At 45.0% G+C, this 23,615-nt stretch overlaps 1 protein-coding gene across 1 annotated transcript in view; it reads left to right on the forward strand.

Annotated features, from left to right (window-relative positions):
• The window catches only part of QRICH2 (glutamine rich 2), an 81,263-nt gene that overhangs the window by 24,603 nt on the left and 33,045 nt on the right, over positions 1–23,615 (forward strand). The window contains exons 4-8 of the mRNA XM_075351735.1: positions 6,920–6,982; positions 14,945–15,290; positions 17,495–17,583; positions 21,932–22,002; positions 22,101–22,215. Coding sequence (XP_075207850.1) covers positions 6,920–6,982; positions 14,945–15,290; positions 17,495–17,583; positions 21,932–22,002; positions 22,101–22,215 — 684 coding nt within the window. The remainder of the gene's footprint in view (positions 1–6,919; positions 6,983–14,944; positions 15,291–17,494; positions 17,584–21,931; positions 22,003–22,100; positions 22,216–23,615) is intronic.

Below are 23,615 nucleotides of genomic sequence, written 5' to 3' on the forward strand. Positions count from 1 at the left end.
CCATTCATCCGCATCCCAATCCAATAGAAGCGTTGGCGTATGGTGGCTTCAGTTTTGTGCACGTCAAAGTGCCCAGACTGGTCGTGGTAGGCATCAAGAACAATTCTGGCATCTCGCCGTGGGATTAGAATCTGATGTAGCCTTTCACCTGAAACCGGGTCTAAGGTATTGCGCAGGATCAAGCCCTTTTGAATGAAGAGTCTTTTGCGCTGTCTCCAGAGACGATTAAGCTCAACATCAGGACATCTTCTGCGTCATCTGAAAGGTATTCTCCCAGTAGTCAGGTAATCATAGATCTCACCTAGGACACGAGACTCATTTTGAAGAGTTTTCCATCTCGATTGATCTTGGAATAGGTCAGGTTTCTGTGGAGAAACATCATCAGTTTGTGAAGCAGCAACAGCATTTTGTGTAGCAAACCTTTGATAGAAGTGAGGCATCTCAAAATCTTTACACAGATCTTCCTCAGGAGCGTCTTCTCCTTCGGGCAAACTGGATAAGATATCAGCATTGATGTTGATCTTGCCACTGCGATACTTAATATCAAAGCAGAAATTCGCTAATCTTGAAGCCCATCTCTGTTCAAGAGCACCTAGCCCTGCAGTATTGAAATGAGCGAGAGGATTATTGTCCGTGTAAACGGTGAAGGGTGTAGCAGTGAGGTAATCTTTGAACTTCTCTGTGACTGCCCACACAAGAGCTAGCAGCTCTAACTTGAACGAACTGTAATTGCTATCGTTTTTCTCTGCACCTCTCAAGCTTCGGCTGGCATATATGCAATGACTCTTTGTCACCCTGGACTTGTGATAGTACCGCTCCGAGGCCTTGGTGGCTGGCATCCGTGTAGACACGGAAAGGATGATGGTAGTCAGGGTATGCCAGAATTGGAGGTGAAGTCAATAGACTTTTCAACATCTGAAAGGCAGTTTCTTGTCGCTCAGACCAATTAATTGGAAGTCTTCTGTCGTAGTTTTCTCTAGGGCAACCTCGTAGGAGCTCTGTAAGGGGTTCTGCTATTTGCGCAAAATGAGGTATGAAGCGGCGGTAGTAGCCCGCAAAACCTAGGAAACTTCTGATTTCTTTGACGGTTCTTGGGGTGTTCCAGTTGTTCACAGCTGAGATCTTTTTAGAGTCAGGCTGGATACCTTCGGCACTTACAACATGACCCAGGTAGTTGACTTTCGACTTGAGCAGATGACACTTTGACGGTTTTAGTTTCAGGCCATGTTCAATAAGTACCTGGAATACTTCTGCAAGGTGGCATAGGTGGTCTTCATAGGTGTGAGAGTATACGACAACATCATCAAGATATAACAGAACGCTCTGGAAGTTGAGGTGACCAAGACATCTTTCCATGAGTCGCTGAAATGTAGCAGGGGCGTTGCATAACCCAAACGGCATACCGTTATTAAACTCAAAGAGTCCCATTGGGGTGGTGAAAGCTGTCTTCTCTCTATCCTCAGGAGCCATGGGTACTTGCCAGTAACCGCTGGTTAAATCAAGAGTGGAGAAGTATGCAGCTGAGCCAAGAGCGGTGATGGATTCTTCAATCCGTGGAAGAGGATAGGCATCTTTGTGTGTAACATTATTCAACTTTCGGTAGTCGACACAAAATCTGATGTAACCATCCTTTTTCTTCACCAGGACGATGGGTGCAGCCCATGGGCTTTGACTTTCTCGGATGACTTCAAAATCTTTCATCTCTTTTAACAGCTTTTTAACTTGTTGATAGTTAGCAGGAGGTACTGGACGATATCTTTCTTTGATAGGAGGATGATCACCTGTGTTTGATCTTGTGCTGGATCAGAGTAGTCTTGCCGAAGTCAAGGGGGTGTTTGCTGAAAGCTTGGCTGTGTCGCTTAGCAAGTTTAGTTACACCATTGATGTATTCGATAGGAGTGTTAGCATCTCCAACATTAAGTTCATTCCACCAGAAGGTAGTGGGTGTATTAGAGCCTTTGGGAGTGGCTTTTAGTGACTTTTGATGAGCAAGTGTCTCTTCATCTATGATGTCTTCTGGATCAAGACTATACAGTTGAGCAACTGAATTAAACTTGTATAGCTCGATAGGAATATCACTTAGGTTGACTAGCCGTACTGGTACTCTACCGTTTGAGACGGTGACAATACTTCTGGCAGCTTTTACCAGGGGCTGTCCTTCAATCTGGATGGAGTCAAGAAGAACTACATAGTCCTCATTGTCAATTCCTGGTCGAGCTCGACACCAGACTAGAGTTTCGCTGTTGGCTGAGAGGGTAACTGGTCGTGCGTCGGTGATTCGAACACGGCAGATCTCACCTTTACTGTTGGCAAACTTCTGTTGGGCGCAAAGCACTTTGATAGTCCGCTGAACAGCTTGCCTGTAAGGGGAAGAAGCAGAAAGGAGAGAAGCATGCAAGGCAGCGAGCAATTCAGTAAACACATGGCGAATGACATTCATGCCTAACACTACTGCTGTTGTATCTCCCTCAGCCTCAGTAACAATTACAGCTTGACCTGGTAACTTGCGATCACCAATTTGGATTGTGGGTTCCCAGTAGCCTAGCTGGGAAATAGGTTGACCATTACTTGCAATTAAGTCTAACTTTGCTTTACCCACTGGATTCAGAAGATCAAAGTCCCAATCCTTTTCAAAGGCTCGTCGCTCAATTGTGGTGACTTGTGAATCAGTGTCCACTAAAGCTTCTAGAGGTATACCATCGATCCATATGGTTATATACAGGCATTTGGAGATGAACCGGGAAATCCATTGTGATTGTCCCTTTGGGCCCTTGTATTCACCTCCAGAGGGATGGCCCTTGGCCTCGGGGGTGTTCCGTTTAACTTATAACATTGATACTTGTAGTGTCCAAGACGCTCACAATAAATACAGTACACACAATCACCAGATGGAGGCCTTCCAGGAGGGGGCCTATCAGGACTTTACCTACTAGAATGTGGCTCTTGAGACAATGTCCGATTTTACAGATGATTCACATGATGCAGGGGGTTGGCCTTTTAGCTCCTTTAAGGCTTGGCATACGGATTCAAGGACTTGGACAAGTGCATCCGTGGTAGAAGGTGCATGAATGAGAGTAGGGGCTTGCACAGACTGTGTGGCCTGCATAGGAGAAACAGGTGAAAGAGGAGATACAGTAGAAGTTCCAGCAGCAAGGTCTGAGGAACGAGGCGCAAGAGTATAGCTGGTACAAGGTGAGTCAGTACCCACTACTCGCAGGGCTAGAGCTTTAAAGTCTAAGAAAGTCATGTTTGGATTTTGTGCTGCTAGCATGTGGAGTTGACTTTGTACTAGCCTGGAGTTTACACCTTCTATGAATCTGTCGGTGATTATGTTTTCTGCAGCAGCAGGATCTATAGTGTCTATTTGCTGTAAGGCCCTGTATTCAGACTGAAGGGCTAGTGCGTAGTCCCTAAGAGTCTCACCTGGTCCCTGACGTCTGTTGTAAAATTTGAGACGAACCTCGGTGGGTGATTGGCGTTCATATTCTTTTCTCAGGTGGGTAAGGATCTGTTCTACATTGGTTTTCTCAGTAGATGGCCAGGAACGGACTTCCTCAGCAGCTGGTCCATCAAGCTGTCCCAGGAGAAGTTGCACCTGCTGATGGGGAGAAAGTGAGAAAAGCTCAAGAGTATGCATCATCTTTTCTTTGAACCCAGCAAGTGTATGAAGATCTCCTCTGTAGCTTGGGAGACTAGAGGTTCCAATGAAGAATGGCATGCTGGTAGCCATGACAGGGGCTGGAACTGGGTTGGCGGCATTAGCCCGTTCCACTGGAGCACTAGCTGATGAGGATGATGATACAGAGTTAACAGACTCTGCCTGGCCATTATGAAGAGGTTCAGACATTTTGGTGATGATGCAAGTACTGTCTCTTTAAGAATAATGATGACACTGTAGCTTTAAGGGATGCACTGTTATTCACCAACACAGTCTCTGAGATGGAAGGCTCCCCCTCTTGAAAATAGCACTGCGGTGAATGAGGATTTGCACTTATTTGAGTAACTTGAAAGGCAGCAGAGTAGAACAGCTGGTGCAGGTGCTGTTAACCCCAGCATGAAACAGGAAACAGTCTTTGGCAGTATTCACTGGCAAGATAGAGGTTAATGAGCAATTCTGAGACTTGTAGTGCAGTAAGAGAAGATAGGCACAGAGGAATGATGCTGTTCGTGATGCCAAATTCGACCTTTGTAAGGGCCCAGATGTTCCCTGCTATCCACCCCCACACAGTATCCACAGCTGATGGACAGTCCACAGACACGGTCTTGGGGAAAACAGTTGCTTTAATATAGCAGGAACAAAGCAAATCAATACGGAATATATGTTTCACAGTCTCTCGTGGGTAGGCCACGGCAAATACAGCTTTGAGTTGAATGCTGAAGTGCAATTAGGGTACTGGAGCTTTAAGTGCACGATTTGTTTCAGAATTAATACTGGTATGCTTTAGGTTCAGAGTCTCTTGAGTTTAGAGGGTAGATATGATAAAATTGTACAGACCTGGAGTCCTGAGGTTAATTTCACTGCTAGTTCAGACACGTGCAGTACTTGTAAGCAAATGAAGACAGTTGCCCAGCGTGCTATGGGGAGCGGACGGCTGGTGCGTGGACAATGGCATGAAAGCCACTAATATTGCAGTGGGGCGGGAGATCCTCAAACTTCCCCAATCTGCGTGTTGTAGGGTCTGGTATATAGTCAGTATGCCCTACTGTCTGAAGAGATGCACAATGTCAGGATAGGAAGCCTTCAGCATATTGGCTGTAAAAATCAGGAAATGATGAAATTCTAGGCCTCGGGCCTAGGAGGAGTCTTGTGGTGAAGAGATTCTCCACATAATGTCTTCCCTCAGAGGAGACTCAGCCAGAACCAGCTCATTCCAGTTGTTTCTAGACAGAGGCTGGAGAATAGCTCCACCTATTGAGCCATGTGACCAAGAACTAGCCAATAGGATAACACCCAATGAACACTTCAGATTCTTACAGTTTTCACCAGTAGATGGTGCTAGAACACAACAAATGAAAAATGCTTTACTTATAACATATAGCATAATATTACATATAAGTAAATGTACTTAAAGAAACAGACACAATATGGACCGGGCCACTACAGTGTGGACCACAGGGACACCATTACTAAATAACTATGAAGGATTCAGGGTGAAAATGCGATCATCATATCAAGGGCATATTAGGTCCCTCATCTGAGACCTGAAGCCCGATATAGTCCCCCCAGTCAGGGGTGAGTTCAGCCATCCTCCCCCTACCCTGTCAAACGTCTGCCTCTATTTTTGTAAATGAAATGTTCGAAGGACGATGTGATGTTAACTAGCTGTATCCAGTTAGATATGCTAGGAAGGAGTCTGTTCATCCATCTTAAGACTATTCCCTTACGTGCCAAGAATAGTGTCTTCTTCAAGAAAATATTATTATACCATGACCATTCCTCAGCATCAAGGATTCCAGAAATACATAATAAGGGGTCCAGAGGGACTTCGACATCCAGGATCTCTGATAAGAAGACTACCACCTCCCTCCAATACTGTTGAAGGTCTCTGCAGGCCCAAATCGGTCAGTGTATGGACTTAAGCCTGTGAAGGCAACTGTATTGTACTATTAATGTAAATGGTCATCATAGAAGGGAACCTTTACCCCCTTCCCCGCATCACCTCGAGGCCTCTCGGTGACAACCACTACTTGTGATGAGACAGCCCCATAAGCGTCAAATTAAAATCTTGAAGTGGTATTCGCAACTCAGACATTTATGTGATATCTCTTATGGCTATATTCACACAATGCCTTTTTAGTTGCGCGTTTCCAATAGTATGGTACAAATGCAGTGATTTTACCATGTTTTCATTCATTGTGCCTAAAAAATGCATCGCAAACTCATAGTGTGAACACGGCCTGTGTCTGATAGATGTAGAATCCACCTCGAGGACCTGCACGTATCTCTACAACTTGGATCCCTTGACCCTGGACCTCCTTCCTTGTTTCTGCATCCAGAGGTATATTGAATAAGATAGGTAGTGTATTCATCTAATCTAAACCACACCTATTCCCATCCTGCTCCGATGCGTGTTATAGCAGAACACATTCATGAGTCCTTTAAATTTGGATGAGGCTGTTAGCGAATGGATTGCAGATGTAATTTACTTGCCAGAAACACGTTGTTATTGTAGTCAAGTGTGTGTTTTGGTGTGAATTGTAGATTGATTACGCACTAAGGTAACTGGATGTGGCACCAATCAACTCAGTTTACATTCTCCGTGTGTAACCCAAACTGTTATAATTAATTGCATTGTGTGCTGCAATAGAATAGTCTCCTACTGTACTGTAGGTTTACTGATACTCGCAGGGACTTCTTGCTTTTAAGGGCGAGTGCCAAAGAAACCAGAATGATTGTGGGTGAAGATTCTGTGGCCCTGTTCTCACTATCATTGTGGCTTACGCCATATTCTTTAGGATGAACAGACTTGCCATGTTCATGGGTAACATTATGAGGTACAAACTTTGGGGTAAAACTTTTTGATTTCTTTTTGCTCTTGTTTTTGTAAGGCAAAATAAATAGAAAATAGCTCCCCTATGCATTTAAATAACATGTTAATTTTCAATTATAGGTCGTTGCAAGCAGCAATAACATATATGCTTAGTTTTTAGGGGGAACAAAGTCAGGTTATTTTATGTTTTAACTTTGGATTTAATTTTTTTTTTTTTAAATACTGTAGGTGCTGATTAAGGCATCTGAGTGGGAAATTGGCTGGGATTCAAAGAGTATGGGAAAAATTTAAGATCAGATCAAGTGGAGTTTAAAGGAATCTGGAGTAATAGAACTGTGGGAAAATGTGGTTGGACATTGGTCACCGCTAGTTCGGTGTGATGTAATATGGAACTGTGACATATCGTTCACCTTTTGGTTTTATTGTAGATGGAACTGGAAGAAACGTTTAAAGTTTTCCGTGAGACTTCAGCAAGAGGCGTAGAGATTAAGGTAACCATAGGGGGATATCACATGGAGAACCCTCCCGAGTGTCATGGTAGCATCGGACACTGCTCACACTGCAGATTCTGCACTCCACACTATGGTTTCTCTGGTGCTTCTGAGTTGCACAGTCAGACTATGGCGACGACCAGCTCTGTGTTCATTAATAGGTGGGCTAGCAAGAGTTCATTTCTGCTAGCCTGCTGGTTACCTCTAGGATCACAAGTTGTGGGAAACCTATCACAGTTTCTGGCTGCCTTTTTAAGTTGGTGGAATCTGTCTTCCCATGCCAACTATAGCTTCTGCTAAACTGGTCTGTGTGCTGTGTGTCCCAGTATGCCGGTGTTTATACTGCGTGCTGCTTGAGGTGTAGTGGAATTCTCTCGTTGTCTCATTGTTTCCTCCCTGCTCTTATTTTCCTCCTTATCACTTGTTGTCTAATACTTCTGTGTGAGCGTGCTGTGTGATCGAGTTTTGGTTTCCCCTGTTTGTCTATTTCCATGGGTTTAACCACTCCTGTCTTCCTGGGGAAGGGGAGAGGGAGTATTAGATCAGTGATGGCCAAAAGCAGCACCCGGAAGGCGGTCCAGACATCCTCACCTTCAGAGGTATCTCTGGGAACAGGGATAGTTAGTGCCCCCCAAGCCTGAGGGCCAGTCTAGTAGCCCTGGTCCCTGTTATCTCCATACCATCCATGACATAGGAAATGACCACAACAAACTGTGGGAGGTAGTAGTGGTTACTCATGACTCCCTTGTTCAAAAATCAAAAGTAGAACAGTCTGGTTTGGATATTGAGTTAATCCCATTGTACTTAACCAATGGTACATAAGGGGTTGTTTTCTTGTTCATGATTGGTGGGCACCTACACAATTTCTAAGAACGAAGGGGATACAATGGTGGTTTAGCACTGCAATCCACAGTGTGGCTCTATTCAAGGCAATAGAGCTAGCCAAAGTTCCCTACATAGTCGGGTGGCCAAGACATACTCAGAGTTGGACAGTTTTGAAGAAGAAAGAAAAAACAAAACTATTTTCAGTGGGTTTTTTTTTTTTTTTTTTAAATTGATATGTGCTCGATTTTGCATTTTTTCTTCAAAGCTGAAGGAGGTGGTGCAGATTACGGTCATTGTAATTATCATCATTTTACAGATAATAAAGTTAATAATACATTTTATTTATATAACGCCAACATATTCCGCAGCACTTTACAATTAAGCAGGAGCACTGTACAATTCACTTTAAGTGTTACAAATGTCTTCTAAAATAAATCGAAAAAATGGTCCAGCACATATGTTGGTATAAGTTGAATGTTTAGGTAACCGTCCTGCTTTGCCACTAGTCTATTTTAAGTATGGTCCAGAGGCGTCTAATGGACCATATGGCACTGAGAGCATACGATGTGGAACAATTGTAAAAGGCACACTCCTAGGTATGCAGGGCAGCTGGGCTCTTTTGAAGAGGTCGCTGTTAAGGATAAGTGAAAGGTGATGGATATAGGTCATGGAGAGAAAACCTGGTGACAGGTTCCTTTTGAAAGGGGTACTCTCAAGTTGCCTCTTGAGCAACTCACAACTATGTAGTCTCCTTAAAGGAAATCTGTCACCCATTAGTTTTTTTAGTTATTAATATGGGCATACAGGTAGCATAGTGGTAAAATTAGCCATACCTGTATGCCTCCTGGATGATGGGTCGTTTTGCTAAAATCCTTTTATATCTTCTATCTTCCGGGCTATGGGGCGTGCGCTGTCTGGAAGGAAAGATTGGCTCTGGACTTCATTATACGGGATTTCTCCTCCTCTTCTCTTCAGTGTCCCTGTGACATCAGGTGCGCGGCCAGAAGTCCCGTGCATGCGCGCATTCTGCCTGCTGTCTCTCCCCTGCACTGTGAAGTAGCAGTTACTCGCCGACATCTGTGCACATCAAAATTGAAGACTGTGCCCACACAAGGACCGAATAGTTCAGGGAGGGATGGCAGACAGAATGCGTAGGCACAAGTACACCAGGGAAGAGAAGGGGAGGAGGAATCCTGTATAATGAAGACTGGAGGCAGGCTTATCTTCTGGGCAAGGCACACCCCATAACCCAGAAGATATAAAAGATGATTTTTGCAAAACGAGCCCTCATCCAGGAGTAATACAGGTATGGCCAATTTCACCTCTATGCTACCTGTATGCCCAGATAAATAACTAAAAAAAACTAAAAATGTTGACAGATTCCCTTTAATTTTCTTACTTTTTGGTTTGTAGCAGGGTGGGCTCTTCTCCTTGAGTCACTGCTATGGTGAGTAGTTGAGCTTTAGCATTAGTTAAATTATAAAGCTCAGCACAGTCTTTGTGGTAATACATTCAGCTATCAATGGTTTATTCTGGAGTTTACACCACTATCACTGTATTGAAAATAGTGATAGCAAGGCATTTGAACAAGCACACAGCTCAGGAAAGTAAGGGTACCGTCACACTTTAGCGATGCTCCAGCGATCCCACCAGCGAGCTGACCTGGTCAGGATCGCTGGTGCGTTGCTACATGGTCGCTGGTGAGCTGTCATGCAGATCTCACCAGCGACCAGTGACCAGCCCCCAGCCAGCAGTGACGCGTGGAAGCGATGCTGCGCTTGGTAACTAAGGTAAATATCGGGTAACCAAGCGCTTGGTTACCCCATATTTACCTTGGTTACCAGCGCCCACCCTTAGCGCTGGCTCCCTGCACTCCTAGCCAGAGTACACATCGGGTTAATAAGCAAACCGCTTTGCTTATTTACCCAATGTGTACTCTAGCTACGTGTGCAGGGAGCCGCAACTGACAGCCTGAGAGCGGTGGACGCTAGTAACCAAGGTAAATATCGGGTAACCAAGCAAAGCACTTCGCTCGGTTACCCAATATTTACCTTGGTTACAGCTTACCGCAGGCTGCCAGACGCCGGCTCCCTGCTTCCTGCACATTCAGATCGTTGCTCTCTCGCTGTCAAACACAGCGATGTGTGCTTCACAGCGGGAGAGTAACGTCCAAAAAATGAACCAGCACTGTGTGTAACAGGCAGCTATTTCACAGCAGGGGCCAGATCGCTGCTCCGTGTCACACACAGCGAGATCGCTAATGAGGTCACTGGTGCGTCACAAAAACCGTGACTCAGCAGCGATCTCGCTATCGATCTCGCTATGTGAGAAGTACCCCTAAGAGCACAGATTAGCAGACCTGTTGTGAAACCTGCTAGGCTTGTGATTTATAAACGCATCTCTTCAGAAGATGAGAGGGGGAGTGCGGTGAGCAGCTAATGTTGTATAGAAATCAATGGATAGGGAGTACTGAACGTGATGTTAGACGTTAACTCTTTTTTTGGTGTGTAACTATGGTGTGTAACTGGGAAGGAGTCTTGCGAGGATAATTTGCATATTCCCAGTGCCTTCTGGGATAAGTGAAAAGTCACCGCGAGCTCAAGGAGAACCGGGTTTTGGCCGTTACAGCCGGAAGGAAGACTTCTGAAAACCGCGCGCCTAGCGGCGCGCGAATTTTAGCCTGTCTTCTTCATTGTGAGCGTGAGTGAGCAAAGTGTGAGCAAAAGTAAGTGTGAGTAGAATTGTTTGTATTTAGTTGTTTAATTACTTAACATTTGTTTAGTGCTATCCCCATTAGAAAATGTGCGCCACTATTGCTAATGCGATCCAGTGTACATCTTGTCTCATGTATGCAGTCCTTGAAAAGCCGTTCGAGGGTGCATACTGTTGTTCGAGATGTGAGCAAGTTGCACATTTGGAAGCCCAGATACTGGATCTAAATGAGCAGCTGGCAACTCTGAGATGCATTAGCAATATGGAAAGGAGTTTGCTGCTCACTGAGCAGCAGCTTGCTGGGTCAGATGTGGGGGGGGATCGTAGTAGGGAGCGGCAGGACGGTGAGGTAGGTAGCTGGGTGACAGTTAGAAAGGGGGGTAAAGGGAAAAGTGCTAGGAAGGCTAGTCCTGAACTGACACACCCCAATAGGTTTGCAAACTTGGCAGATGAGGGGGATGTCATTACAGGGGTAGCATTGCTGCAGCAAGGCATGACCTCTGAACGCCAGAGGAGTGTCTGCTCCAGTAAGGGGGGGAATAGGAGTGCAGGACAGGTACTGGTAGTGGGGGACTCAATTATTAGGGGGACAGATAGGGCAATCTGTCACAAAGACAGGGATCGCCGAACAGTGTGTTGTCTTTTTGGCGCTCGAGTTCGGCACATCGCTGATCGGGTTGACAGATTACTGGGAGGGGCTGGGGAGGACCCAGCGGTCATTGTACACATTGGCACAAATGACAAAGTTAGAGGTAGGTGGAAGGTCCTTAAAGATGATTTCAGGGAATTAGGTTGTAAGCTTAAAGCATGGACCTCAAAGGTGGTATTTTCGGAAATACTACCTGTGCCACGAGCCACACCAGAGAGGCAAAGAGAGATCAGGGAGGTTAACAGGTGGCTCAGGAATTGGTGTAGGAAAGAGGGTTTTGGGTTCCTGGAGAATTGGGCCGACTTTTCAGTTGGCTACAGATTCTATGCTAGGGATGGGCTGCATCTTAATGGGGAAGGTGCAGCTCTGCTGGGGCAGAAAATGGCTAGAAGGTTGGAGGAGTGTTTAAACTAGGAATGGGGGGCGAGGGTATTCACTTTATAGAAGGGGAATGTAGTGCAGATAGTGACAAGGGCACAAGTAATGAAATTGGGGGTGGTACGGGGGGAAGGGTTAGGACAGTTAATACAGTAAGCAGGAATACAGGTACAGAGTCATACGTAACGTGCATGTACACTAATGCTCGAAGCCTCACAAATAAGGTGGAGGAATTAGAATTAATATTGTTGGAAGAAAATTATGATATAGTGGGGATATCAGAGACATGGCTGGATGAGAGCTATGACTGGGCTGTTAATTTACAGGGTTATAGCCTATTCAGGAATGACCGTACAAATAAGCGAGGGGGAGGTGTGTGTCTATATGTAAAATCAGCCTTAAAACCCATCCTGCGTGACAACATATGTGAGGGTACTGAGAATGTAGAGTCCCTATGGGTGGAGATAAGGGGGGGGAGAATGAATAATAAAATACTGATAGGGGTGTGTTATAAGACGCCGAATATTATGGAAGAGGTAGAGAATCTCCTCATAAAGCAAATTGATAAAGCAGCGAGTCTCGGAGAGGTAATTATTATGGGGGACTTTAACTATCCTGATATAAATTGGGGAACAGAAACTTGCAGTTCCAGCAAAGGAAATAGATTTTTGATAACAATGAAAGATAATTACCTTTCACAAATGGTACAGGACCCCACAAGAGGGGGAGCACTACTAGACCTTGTACTAACCAATAGGCCAGACCGCATATCAAATATACAAGTTGGGGGTTACTTGGGGAATAGTGATCACAAAATAATAAGTTTTCATGTATTCTTTAGTAAGATGTCTAGTAGAGGGGCTACAAGGACACTAAACTTCAGGAAAGCAAATTTTAAACGGTTGAGAGATGATCTTAGTGCAATAAACTGGGATGATGTACTAAGTAATAAAAGTACACAAAGCAAATGGGAGACTTTTATGAGCATCCTGAATAGGGCTTGTGCAGAAAATATACCCTATGGGAACAAACATGCTAGAAATAGGAGGAAACCCCTATGGCTAAATAGAGCTGTAAGGGAAGCAATAAAAGAAAAACAGAAAGCCTTAAAAGAATTAAAGAGGGTAGGTAGTGATGAGGCATTATATAATTATAGAAAATTAAATAAAATATGTAAAGAGCAAATTAAGTTAGCTAAGTTTGAGACAGAGAGACTCATTGCGAGAGAAAGTAAAAATAATCCTAAAATATTCTTTAACTACATAAACAGTAAAAAACTGAAAAGCGATAGTGTTGGCCCCCTTAAAAATAGTCTTGGTGAAATGGTGGAAGGGGATGAGGGTAAAGCCAACCTGCTGAATGACTTTTTTTCTACGGTTTTTATACAAGAAAATGCCATGGCAGATGACATGACCAGTGATACCATAAATTCACCCTTGAATATTACCTGCTTAACCCAGCAGGAAGTACGCCGCCGCCTCGAAATCACTAAGGTTGACAAATCTCCGGGCCCGGATGGCATACACCCCAGAGTACTACAGGAATTGAGTTCTGTGATAGATAGACCATTATTTTTAATCTTCTCAGATTCCTTAATAACAGGGTCGGTACCGCAGGACTGGCGCATAGCAAATGTGGTGCCAATATTCAAAAAGGGGACAAAAACTGAGCCGGGAAATTATAGGCCGGTAAGTTTAACCTCTATGGTTGGTAAAATCCTTGAGGGTTTCTTGAGAGATGGTATACTGGAGTATCTCAAGAAAAATAACCTTATGACAGAGTATCAACATGGGTTTATGAGGGATCGATCCTGTCAAACTAATTTGATCAGCTTCTATGAAGAGGTAAGTTCAAGCCTGGACCAGGGAAATGCAGTGGATGTTGTGTATATGGACTTTTCAAAAGCTTTTGATACGGTGCCACACAAAAGGTTGGTACATAAAATGAGAATAATGGGGATAGGGGAAAATATGTGTAACTGGGTTAAAAACTGGCTCAGTGATAGGAAACAAAGGGTGGTTATTAATGGTACGTACTCGGACTGGGTCTCAGTTCATAGTGGGGTACCACAGGGGTCAGTATTGGGTCCGCTTCTTTTCAACATATTTATAAATGACCTTGTTGGGGGCATGCGGAGTAGAATTTCAATATTTGCAGATGATACTAAACTCTGCAGGGTAATCAATACAGAGGAGGATAATTTTATATTACAGGGAGATTTATGTAAATTGGAGGATTGGGCTGAGAAGTGGCAATTGAAGTTTAATGTAGATAAATGTAAGGTCATGCACTTGGGTAGAGGAAATAACATTTATGATTATGTACTTAATTGTAGAACACTGGGTAAAACAGACACAGAAAAAGACTTGGGTGTATGGGGGGATGGTAAACTTCACTTTAGTGGACAGTGTCAGGCAGCTGCTGCCAGGGCTAATAAAATAATGGGATGTATTAAAAGAGGTATAAGTGTTCATGAAAAAAATATAGTTCTACCTGTGTACAAGTCACTAGTGCGACCGCACTTAGAATACTGTGTACAATTCTGGTCACCGATATATAAGAAGGACATAGCTGAACTGGAGAGGGTGCAGAGAAGAGCGACCAAGATTATTAGAGGAATGGGTGGGCTGCAATACCAAGACAGGTTATTAAACTTGGGGTTATTTAGTCTGGAAAAACGAAGGCTTAGGGGGGATCTAATCACAATGTATAAATATGAGGGGACAGTACAGAGACCTTTCCAAAGATCTTTTTACACCTAGGCCTGCGACTGGAACACGGGGGCATCCGCTACGTCTTGAGGAAAGAAGGTTTAATCATAATCACAGACGAGGATTCTTTACTGAACGAGCAGTGAGACTATGGAACTCTCTGCCGCATGATGTTGTAATGAGTGATTCACTACTAACATTTAAGCATAGCCTGGATGCCTTTCTTGAAAAATTTAAAATTACCAGTTATGTATATTAGATTTTATGACAGGGTATTGATCCAGGGAACTAGTCTGATTGCCGGATGTGGAGTCAGGAAGGAAATTTTTTCCCCATTGGAACTTGTTTGCCACATTGGGGTTTTTTTTGCCTTCCTCTGGATCAACATGTTAGGCTATGGGTTGAACTAGATGGACTTAGAGTCTCCCTTCAACCTTAAAAACTATGATACTATTGTGCACTCTCAGCCTTGATCTGGAAGGCTGTCATTTGAGTAGAATGACCACAGATGGAAAAAGCAAGTTAGTTGCAAACTTACTTATTTTACTGCTATCTAACTAATTAAAACAATTTAATAAATTTATAAAATCCCTTTAACTCTGAAATTAAATCTGTAGAGGTATTAAAGATGTAGTTAGTAGTTGTTCAAACATGACATTCTTTCTTCTGGCTTTATTTACTTCACAGATAAGTGACGATGACAACAGTGGCATATATAAACCTATACAAGGTAGTGAATTATCACAAGATGGACCCATGTTGACCACTTCCCAAATGACTCTGACTCAAGGGTCCAGCCATGCTGAAGACTCAGGTCAGCAGCATGAGAGAGACCTAACCCATGCTGACCCTGCGGTCTCTACACCTCACATTACTGGGAATAACCATACGGTGATCAGCATGAATAGTACTGCTGTCCCTGGGTCACCTAGAGCCACATCCCAGGACTATACAATGCTTCATTCAAGAGTGGACGCACTGGAGAGAGACAAGGCGGACCGTAGTGAACTGGGACTTATACAGAAAAATACAGGTAATGCTTCTCAGGCACATTTCTGGAGCCACCTTATGTCTACTAGAAGTCTGTCATAGGCAGAAGTGAGTCCAACATAAGTTTAAGAACCCAAATACCATTCACAAGACATGCATTGAATCACCCTGAGAATGGGTTATAGAGCCTATAAACATGTGGCGCCTGAGACTGCATTATATGATCGACCTCGTGTAGTAACTTATTCTAAACCCTGATCAGGACATTAGCAGGAGGATGTCTAGACAATGAGGTAAAAGTTTGCAACACTGCATCATTTTTATTATGGGTTATATGAAATCTTGTTGAGATCGGAGAAGACGTCTAAAGCACCACTCCAGCATTTGTTTGTTTTTTCATTGCACCGCTGGAGTGGTGATTTAAATGTAAATCCCCTGCCCACTGTATTATTCTTCTTGTCTTCATCTTTTATCGTCGCCTCTTCGGTTGGTCTCCTGTACACGCCGCCTGCTTTGGGAGCGCCCTTAGGGCGCTCTTGTTTTAGTCTGCCTCTTTAAAGGGCAGCGTACTCAATTAGGTCATGCCTCCAGCCTATCGCTGGGAGTCATTATGTATTTAGGGCACCCTCCCCCTTAGAGAGGTGCCATTGCCACAAGGTTCCTGACCATGTACTACTGTTCTTTTACCTGTTCTTGTATCCTGTCCTGTATCCTCTACCCATGTCCTGTGCCGGTGCCCAGTACCAGTATCCATTGTTTGTGTCCTATGGCCGTTTCCACTTCCCTGCCGTCCTTCCTGTGTCGGTGCCTAGTACTAGTGTTTGTGTCCTATGGCTTATCCCGCTCCATGTCGTCCCTGTGCCTACACCTGTACCCAAACCAGTTCTGTTCTTGATCCAGAACTAGAACCTACCTAGCCTACTGTCGGTACCAGTAACCGACTCCTCTCCAGTCTGTGGTTCTGCTCTGCCTGCCTCCTGAATCCATACCAGCGTCCTTTACCCTTTAGTATCAGCTGCTATTGTACCGGGGACACCACTGGAGCGGCACCTGGCGGCTATCTGCAGCGGCAAGCCTATCCTCATCATCAGAGGCTCTAGTGAAGAACCTGGTAGCTGCTTCGTTACACCCCATCAGGGTGAGCCCGGCCCGGTCCTGTGGCGCAGTGGGTCTGCACCCAAGTGCGTGACAAGTATGATTACCTTACATAGTACCGTATGTTGTCTGCTCACACAGAATGAAGTACTCACAAAGTCAGCCACACTGTATGATGTCCTCACACAGGCCCTTAGTGCACAGTATGGGGTCTCCACAATGTAATGTGAATTGTAAAATAAATAAATAAAAGCTACTCACCTAATCCCATTCCCCTTTGCTCTGGTCTGCACTATGTACTGAGGCACAGCTGACATGTAGTGACGTATTTGCGGCCTGCTTCACTGTCACACGCACAGGCTCCAAGATGGAATACGGAGCTGAAGGTTCCCTGTTCCATCACGGTGTTCACCTGTATGTGCACCCGATCTTGCAGATACTAGTGAAAGTGAGACACTGGGCCGGCCTCGGCTGTGTGGTGCGGAACGCCACTGTATCCTACCCTTTGGCTGTCCCGGTTTGCAGATGGCACCGGAACAGCCATATGGTTGCATGTGGGCCGCACTTTGCCCAGGTCTGTTGTAGACTTTCCCGTTTTGCAGGGCTCACCCTCCACAGCCATTGAGCCCTCTGTGAAAAGTCTCTGCCACATTACTGCTCCACAGGTGAATACAGGCCTTTTCTTTAATGTGGACTTACTGCTTTTGCTATTTTTACCACATTTACAGTAAAATCAATAGAAAAAATAAAAAAATACACATGTATTTTTTCTGTGGTTGTAGTTTTACACTTGAGACATGAAATGTTTATTGCCTGGAAAAAGCACATTTAAGATTGGTAAAAATGCCCATTTTTTTTTAACCGCAACAGTTAAATATACCCTGATTCTATATTCCTGTGCTGCCACGTCTTGTAAATGGACACCCAGCTAATATAAGGGTTTCTAATTACTTATTGAGAAACCCTCTTGATAAATAGTCCGCCTTTTCAATGACCAGAGTCTGCTAGAATAGAACCCAAGTCATGCGAGCAATAAAGAAGCTGTTTTGTGGCTGTTGTGCATCACCCGATTGTGAAACAGTTTTCCGTTAGAAGTTTGAGTCACCCTTGGCTCTGTAACCGTATACATAACATGATGTTTCCCTCTTCTAGATGAGCTTGCTATGACTCTGCAGGACCTGCAGGAGAAGCTCAGCAACCTGAATGGAGAAATGCAGGACCTCAAAGCAGATGCTGATAAGGTAAGACAGGGCCCTTTTATGTCAGGTCAGTTGGTGGCTATACAGATGCAAGGCCAAAAGCACGTTTTTTAAGACAGGGCACATATTTGATGGTGCTCATGAAACGCACGCGCCGGGGCTTGCAGGGCTCGCACGGCCACCGGGCCGGTGGTATTCGGGGTCAGGCTGTGATTGGCCCGACCTGGCTTCCGTCACTCTGGCGGGTTTCAATAAAAGGGAAAAGTCCAACAGTCAGTCTGGTGTGACAAGGGAGGAAGGAAGGAGGGTGACTGGGTTCCTGGGGAGCACGCCATTGTTCACAGCGGCCACTGAGGTCTCGGCCTCCTCTGCCACCGCTCAGGAAACAGTATGGGGCGGGGATGGGGGATGCAAGCAGCACCACCCGTGGTATGCGGCCAGGTGTTCAGCCGCCGCTGCACAGTCTCTCTCCGGGGCAGGTGTTACAGGCAGCAAGATGGAATCGCTCCCCACGGGTGGAGTGGGGGAGCCCCGGGAGGTTAAGGAGACCCAGGGCAACAGTCCTCAGGGACACCGAGGGCGCAGGGCGGTGGCATTACTCACACCAGTCACAGAGTGCGGGTTCCAGTTTCTCTTTATTTTAAAGTCCGTTCCACATCGCACCCGGATGCTGGTCCTCGCCGCCTGTAGCCTCTGGTCGGTCCCGGGCAGGTAGGAGGAAGGGGTCCGGTGAGGTGATCTGGGGTTCCCTCTCATTCGGTGCGTTAGTGCCGTCCTTGTGGCATAGAGCATCTTGGGAACTCGCCGCCTCTCTGTCTCTCTCTTGCCCGGTAGCGTAAAAACCAACCGCCACCGGGTACAACACTCTCCAAAGATCCCCAGTCCTCAGCTCCATTCCCTTCCTCAGATGTTATCAGCCCTGGTCTCGTAGCATCTCCTCAGCAAGAGCTGTTCTGTGGAGGTCTGCACTCTCCTGCAGCCTCTGATGTTCTGCTAAACTTTCTGTGTGTTCTGCACTAAACTAACTCCTATTCAGGCCCCCCTCCCCTTGGGTTGTCATGGAAACCTGCCTGTGTGCAGCCACCTGCTCATTAAGGAGACAGGATGAGTCATGAGGCTCAAAACTACATGCTACAAAAGCTATTAACTCCTTCGTGCCAGTGTGATGTGAGTGTGTGTGTGGACTTCACTTCTCCTGTGCGGGAAAAAATGAGGTAACATTTAATACCCTGTAACGACCCAGTTGCAGGGGCTTTACACTCATGTATCAGGTAAGGGTTTACCAGTAACCTCTATGGTGCTCTTGGGTGGCAATGGGTTTGTTGGAGTTATGGTTGTGTTAGATGCCTAACATTCCCGGTGTTTTAGAGGATAACTGTATGATCTGCAATGATTTACGAAGTGATATTTTTAATTTTAGAACTTTTAATTTTACTATAATTATTCCAAATGATATTCTAGTTATTCTATGATAGTGTCATGAGTGTATATGGTGAGACCTCTGGCGAGTCTGGGATCAGAAGCTCACAACGCCTTATTGTCCGCAGATCTACAACTGGTATTTGAATGTATCTACTTTCTTTTAGTGCTGCAGGCGTTAAGGACTCTGTCCTGTCCGGCTGTTCTTTGTAGCCTTAATCTAAGGTGCATCTCTTTTGTGACCACTCACCTTCGCTATAATAACTCACATGTTTTATCATCTAATGCTGGTTATAGATTCTCATTCTATTGATGACCACTTTAGAAGGAGCCCGTCTATAGAAGAAGCTGAGGAGTCGTGACTACTTCAGCTGCAGTGTTTTGCTACATTGAAGAAACTTGGAGTTTTCCTCTTTATGTCTTTTTCCTTCTTTCTGTCTCCCTTACCGTTTTTATGTTGGATTATTTCAGTGGTGAGACTAGTGCTCTCGCCATCCTTCTCACTAGACAGGGTAAGTTTATAGCAAGTGAGGGCATAGGCACATGACTGTGACGGGGGGGGGAGAAAGGACCCATATAGGGACGTCAGGGAGCTTAGGGTACAGACTCGGTTGAGTTGCAGAAGGTGTCTTCTCTCCCCTTTCCCTATCGCCAGGGCCTTCCTTCTATACCATCCCCGTTGTCACCCTTGTGTTGCGCTGCATGATGAGCATTGGTATGCTCAAGCATGACAAATAGGCATGTAAAATTAATATTGGAGTTTGTTTCTTTGTAGGAAACAATGTTGCAATTTACTTTGTTAGTGGGAAAACAAGGGGTGAATTGAGTCTCGGAGTTTTTGCTTTGTTTCTCCATATGTCCAGTAACTCTAGTGGCAGGCATTGAGAAAAGCCGGACATGGGTGTTTTGTAGTCTCCTCTCAGTGCTATCATGCAATCTGTTACATTGTTGAAATTATAGAGCACAATGCTATAAAGAATTTATGAATTAAGTGTCTGCGTCTAATGAAAGCATATAAAAGCCTTCATAGTGTAAGCTCCTGGACAGTGATCACTGAACCCACATACTAAATGTCTGGATGCTATTGTCATGGGTGCCAGACAGTCTTGTGGTTTCTGGCCATAGAAGGTCACAGGGGTTTGCTGTACAAAATGCTCCCTGACTTTCCATTGTTTCTGCTGTTAGTATTCATTGGTATATGTAGCTTTCCTGCTGGATTCATCTCTCCCCTTTGAAACCAGCAGGAACTCACCTTCCACCCAGCTGCTGATCATCAGCATTCTCTTGGTGCTTAGATTCCCCTTCCTCAGTTCATACAAGCCTTGGTTGCAAGCAGGTGGCTTGTACTCTTTTGTGGTGTAGTTGCTGAAAACCTTGCTGAACTTCTACCTGTGTCATCTGTAGATAAGTAGTTCATGCATTTCCCCCCCTGTGTGTCCTCCTTGTATCATCTAGAGTGTTTAGTGGGGTTAACAAAGCTCATCTCATCTGTTCCCTACTTAGGGCCCAGCACTTAGGTTCTGCACCTATGCGCCGAGCCAGATACCTGACCCCAAGGTATCCTATCTAGGGTTGTGAGGGACCCAAGGGACCAGCAGTAGGTTTGGTCAGTGGTCACCATCTTCCCTTTCTTTAGACACAGGGTTTCCCTTCTTTTCCCTTTCGCTGTTCGGTTAGTAATTCCCCATACCTAGCATGACAACTACTCACATGGATGGTGTTGGTATTGTCATGTTACTGTATAATGGATGGACATCTGACGTGCAGAATTTAAGATGACTGTTAAGCAAATGCATGCTCTGAAAACTGCTATTCTTCCTGACTCCCCTATACCTATGCACGCTTGGCTTCTGTGTACTCAACATGGGGTACTTAACATGGGGTTTCAGGTAAGCCCCCACCATACATCACAGGCAGCAACTTATTTCCTTAGGAATATAATTGAGAATCATGAATCCTAACAGCTTTGATCCTTCTATTCCTGTCATCTGTTTTGGGCAAAAGTTGGGTCACTACAATACCTATTAGGTGGCCAGATGGTCTCCCCAAAATCAGTGTAAGAGCCTGCTGGAGCTTCAAAATCCTTATTTGTCTTTGCACACCCTTAAAGGGGTGGTTCACCCATATTTTTTATTGTCCAGATCGATATTATATTGAGAAACAATGTTTCTCTCAAATACCTTCTGTTGTCAATAGTGCCTGTGAGAGGCGCTATTGCAGACCGCTGCTCCCCGTCCAGTGACGTACCCGTCCAATGCTGCCACGTCACATCCATGCAGCCGGCTACAGTCTTCCAGATTCTGAGCTGTGAGCGGTGTTTCACTGCTGTCACAGCCCATCTGCTCCCTCCTCCTCCTCCTCCCTCCTAGCACGGCGCGTCTCCTGCTCCCCCCTCCCTCCTCCCTCCTCGCACAGCACGGCGCGTCTCCTGCTGCCCCCTCCCTCCTCCCTCCTCGCACAGCACGGCGCGTCTCCTGCTCCCCCCCCTCCCTCCTCCCTCCTCGCACAGCACGGCGCGTCTCCTGCTCCCCCCCCTCCCTCCTCCCTCCTCGCACAGCACGGCGCGTCTCCTGCTCCCCCCTCCCTCCTCCCTCCTCGCACAGCACGGCGCGTCTCCTGCTCCCCCCTCCCTCCTCCCTCCTCGCAGAACGCTGCAAGCAAGAGACGTGCTAGGAGGGAGGGGGGAGCAGGGAGCAGATGGGCTCAGAATGCAGCCGGCTGCACGGATGTGACGAGGCAGCATTGGACGGGTACGTCACTGGACGGGGAGCAGCGGTCTGCAATAGCGCCTCTCACAGGCACTATTGACAACAGAAGGTATTTGAGAGAAACATTGTTTCTCAATATAATATCGATCTAGACAATAAAAAATATGGGTGAACCACCCCTTTAATTCATCCTGTTTTCAATATGACTTACATTTCTCTTTCTGCCATGGAGCAGTATGCTACTAATCATCTTTTATTGTTAGCTGGACCAACTACAGAGAAGAAATGACCAGACAAGAACTTCAGACCAGACACTGGAGGACACTAGCCTTCGGTAAGTGAGCAGACTGCTTCATAATGAAGAAAAGGAGAGAAACATCAGAATAAGTGATCTACAATTGTTTCCTCTGAATGTCTCTTCTTTTTCCTAAGTACTACTATCCAAGAAATTGAAAATAAATTAAAGGAACTGAGTAAAATTCAGAAGCTGGAGGAAACCATCATGGAGCAGTCAGTGGGTGATAAAGCACTATACCTGCAAGACCAGGTTAGCGGATTGCAGAAATTGTGCAACATTTGTGTACTCATCTTCTATAGATAGATATACCCATAACCCAGATATCTTCTGCAGACTCTGTCCCTATGGACATAGGTGGAAGGTTAGTTCCACATTCATGTAAAGGTTTTTCTTGAGGTTATGGGGAAGTACCAAGCGAAAGCGGAAAGGAAGGGAAACCCTGTGTGTTGGGAAAGAGAAGATGGTGACACCTGACCAAACCTACCACTGGTCCCTGGAGTCCCTCAACACCCTAGATAGGTTCCACACCTATGCGCCGAGCCGAATACCTGACCCTAGGTATTCCTAATTCTGGTTCTTAAATAGGGAAAGGATGGGATGAGCTCTTCGTCAACTCCACTAGGCACTATAGACTACACAAGGAGAAAACACATGTGGGAAATGCATGAACTACTTATCTGCAGATGACACAAGTAGAAGTTCAGCAAAGTTTTTGGCAATGATACCACAGAGGAGTACAAGTTTAAATGAACTGAAAATATCACCTGCACCAGTCCAAGGAAAGAAGGGGTATTTAAGCAACAAGTTAATGCTGATGATCAGCAGCTGGGTGGAGTGTGAGCTCCTGGTGTGTCCAAAAGGGGGAGAGATAAATCCAGCAGGAAAGCTTCCGATACCAATGAATACTGACAGCAGTAACAATGGAAAGTCAGGCACCAGTCTGCGCAGCCAAACACTGTGACGCTCTATGGCCAGAGATGACATTACTGTCAGTCACCCGTGACAGGTTGTTAAAGTTAGTGAAAAACATAAAGAACCAATGCAGTAGCTTGAAATATAATGGTGTTGTACTGTCATCTGTCACTGGGCGTACATACGGATTTCCAGTGGAAAAGTAAGAAAATATGTACTGTTTGAAGAAAGGCAGAGAACAACCTAAATATGAGGAGGAAAACAGGTAAAGATGAAATAACTGCAGGATAGAAGTTGTGCTGAAGAATACAGGATACACACTGCTGAAATCCAGCCTGTATTACTGGGAGAGACACTCGCTGAAGATGAAAATCTGAAATGGATCAGGCTTTAAACTGCTTATCAGAGGTGTGAAAACGAATAAAGGAATGATGATTGCAGACTATAAAACTTAGTCCAATTAAATTAATTAAAGGTAATTACTTACATATTTGTAAAAATTATTATTTTTCATGTAAAAAATATCCATAGCCTCTAAGTATAAACCAAGATATTCAGTAAGTAACAATCATGGTAGTCAGTATAACGGTAGGTAGGCACCAAATCTCGCTGTAAAATCCACAAATGTTTGCACTCCAAGTGAAATGAATTTTATGGGTTTTTTGTTTTTTTTTCCATTTACATTTTAGAGAGAAATTGCTTGTTGCTCCTTTCACTTACTTTTATAAATGAGCAAG

Source organism: Anomaloglossus baeobatrachus, chromosome 5, assembly GCF_048569485.1.
Source record: "Anomaloglossus baeobatrachus isolate aAnoBae1 chromosome 5, aAnoBae1.hap1, whole genome shotgun sequence".
NCBI lineage: Eukaryota > Metazoa > Chordata > Amphibia > Anura > Aromobatidae > Anomaloglossus > Anomaloglossus baeobatrachus.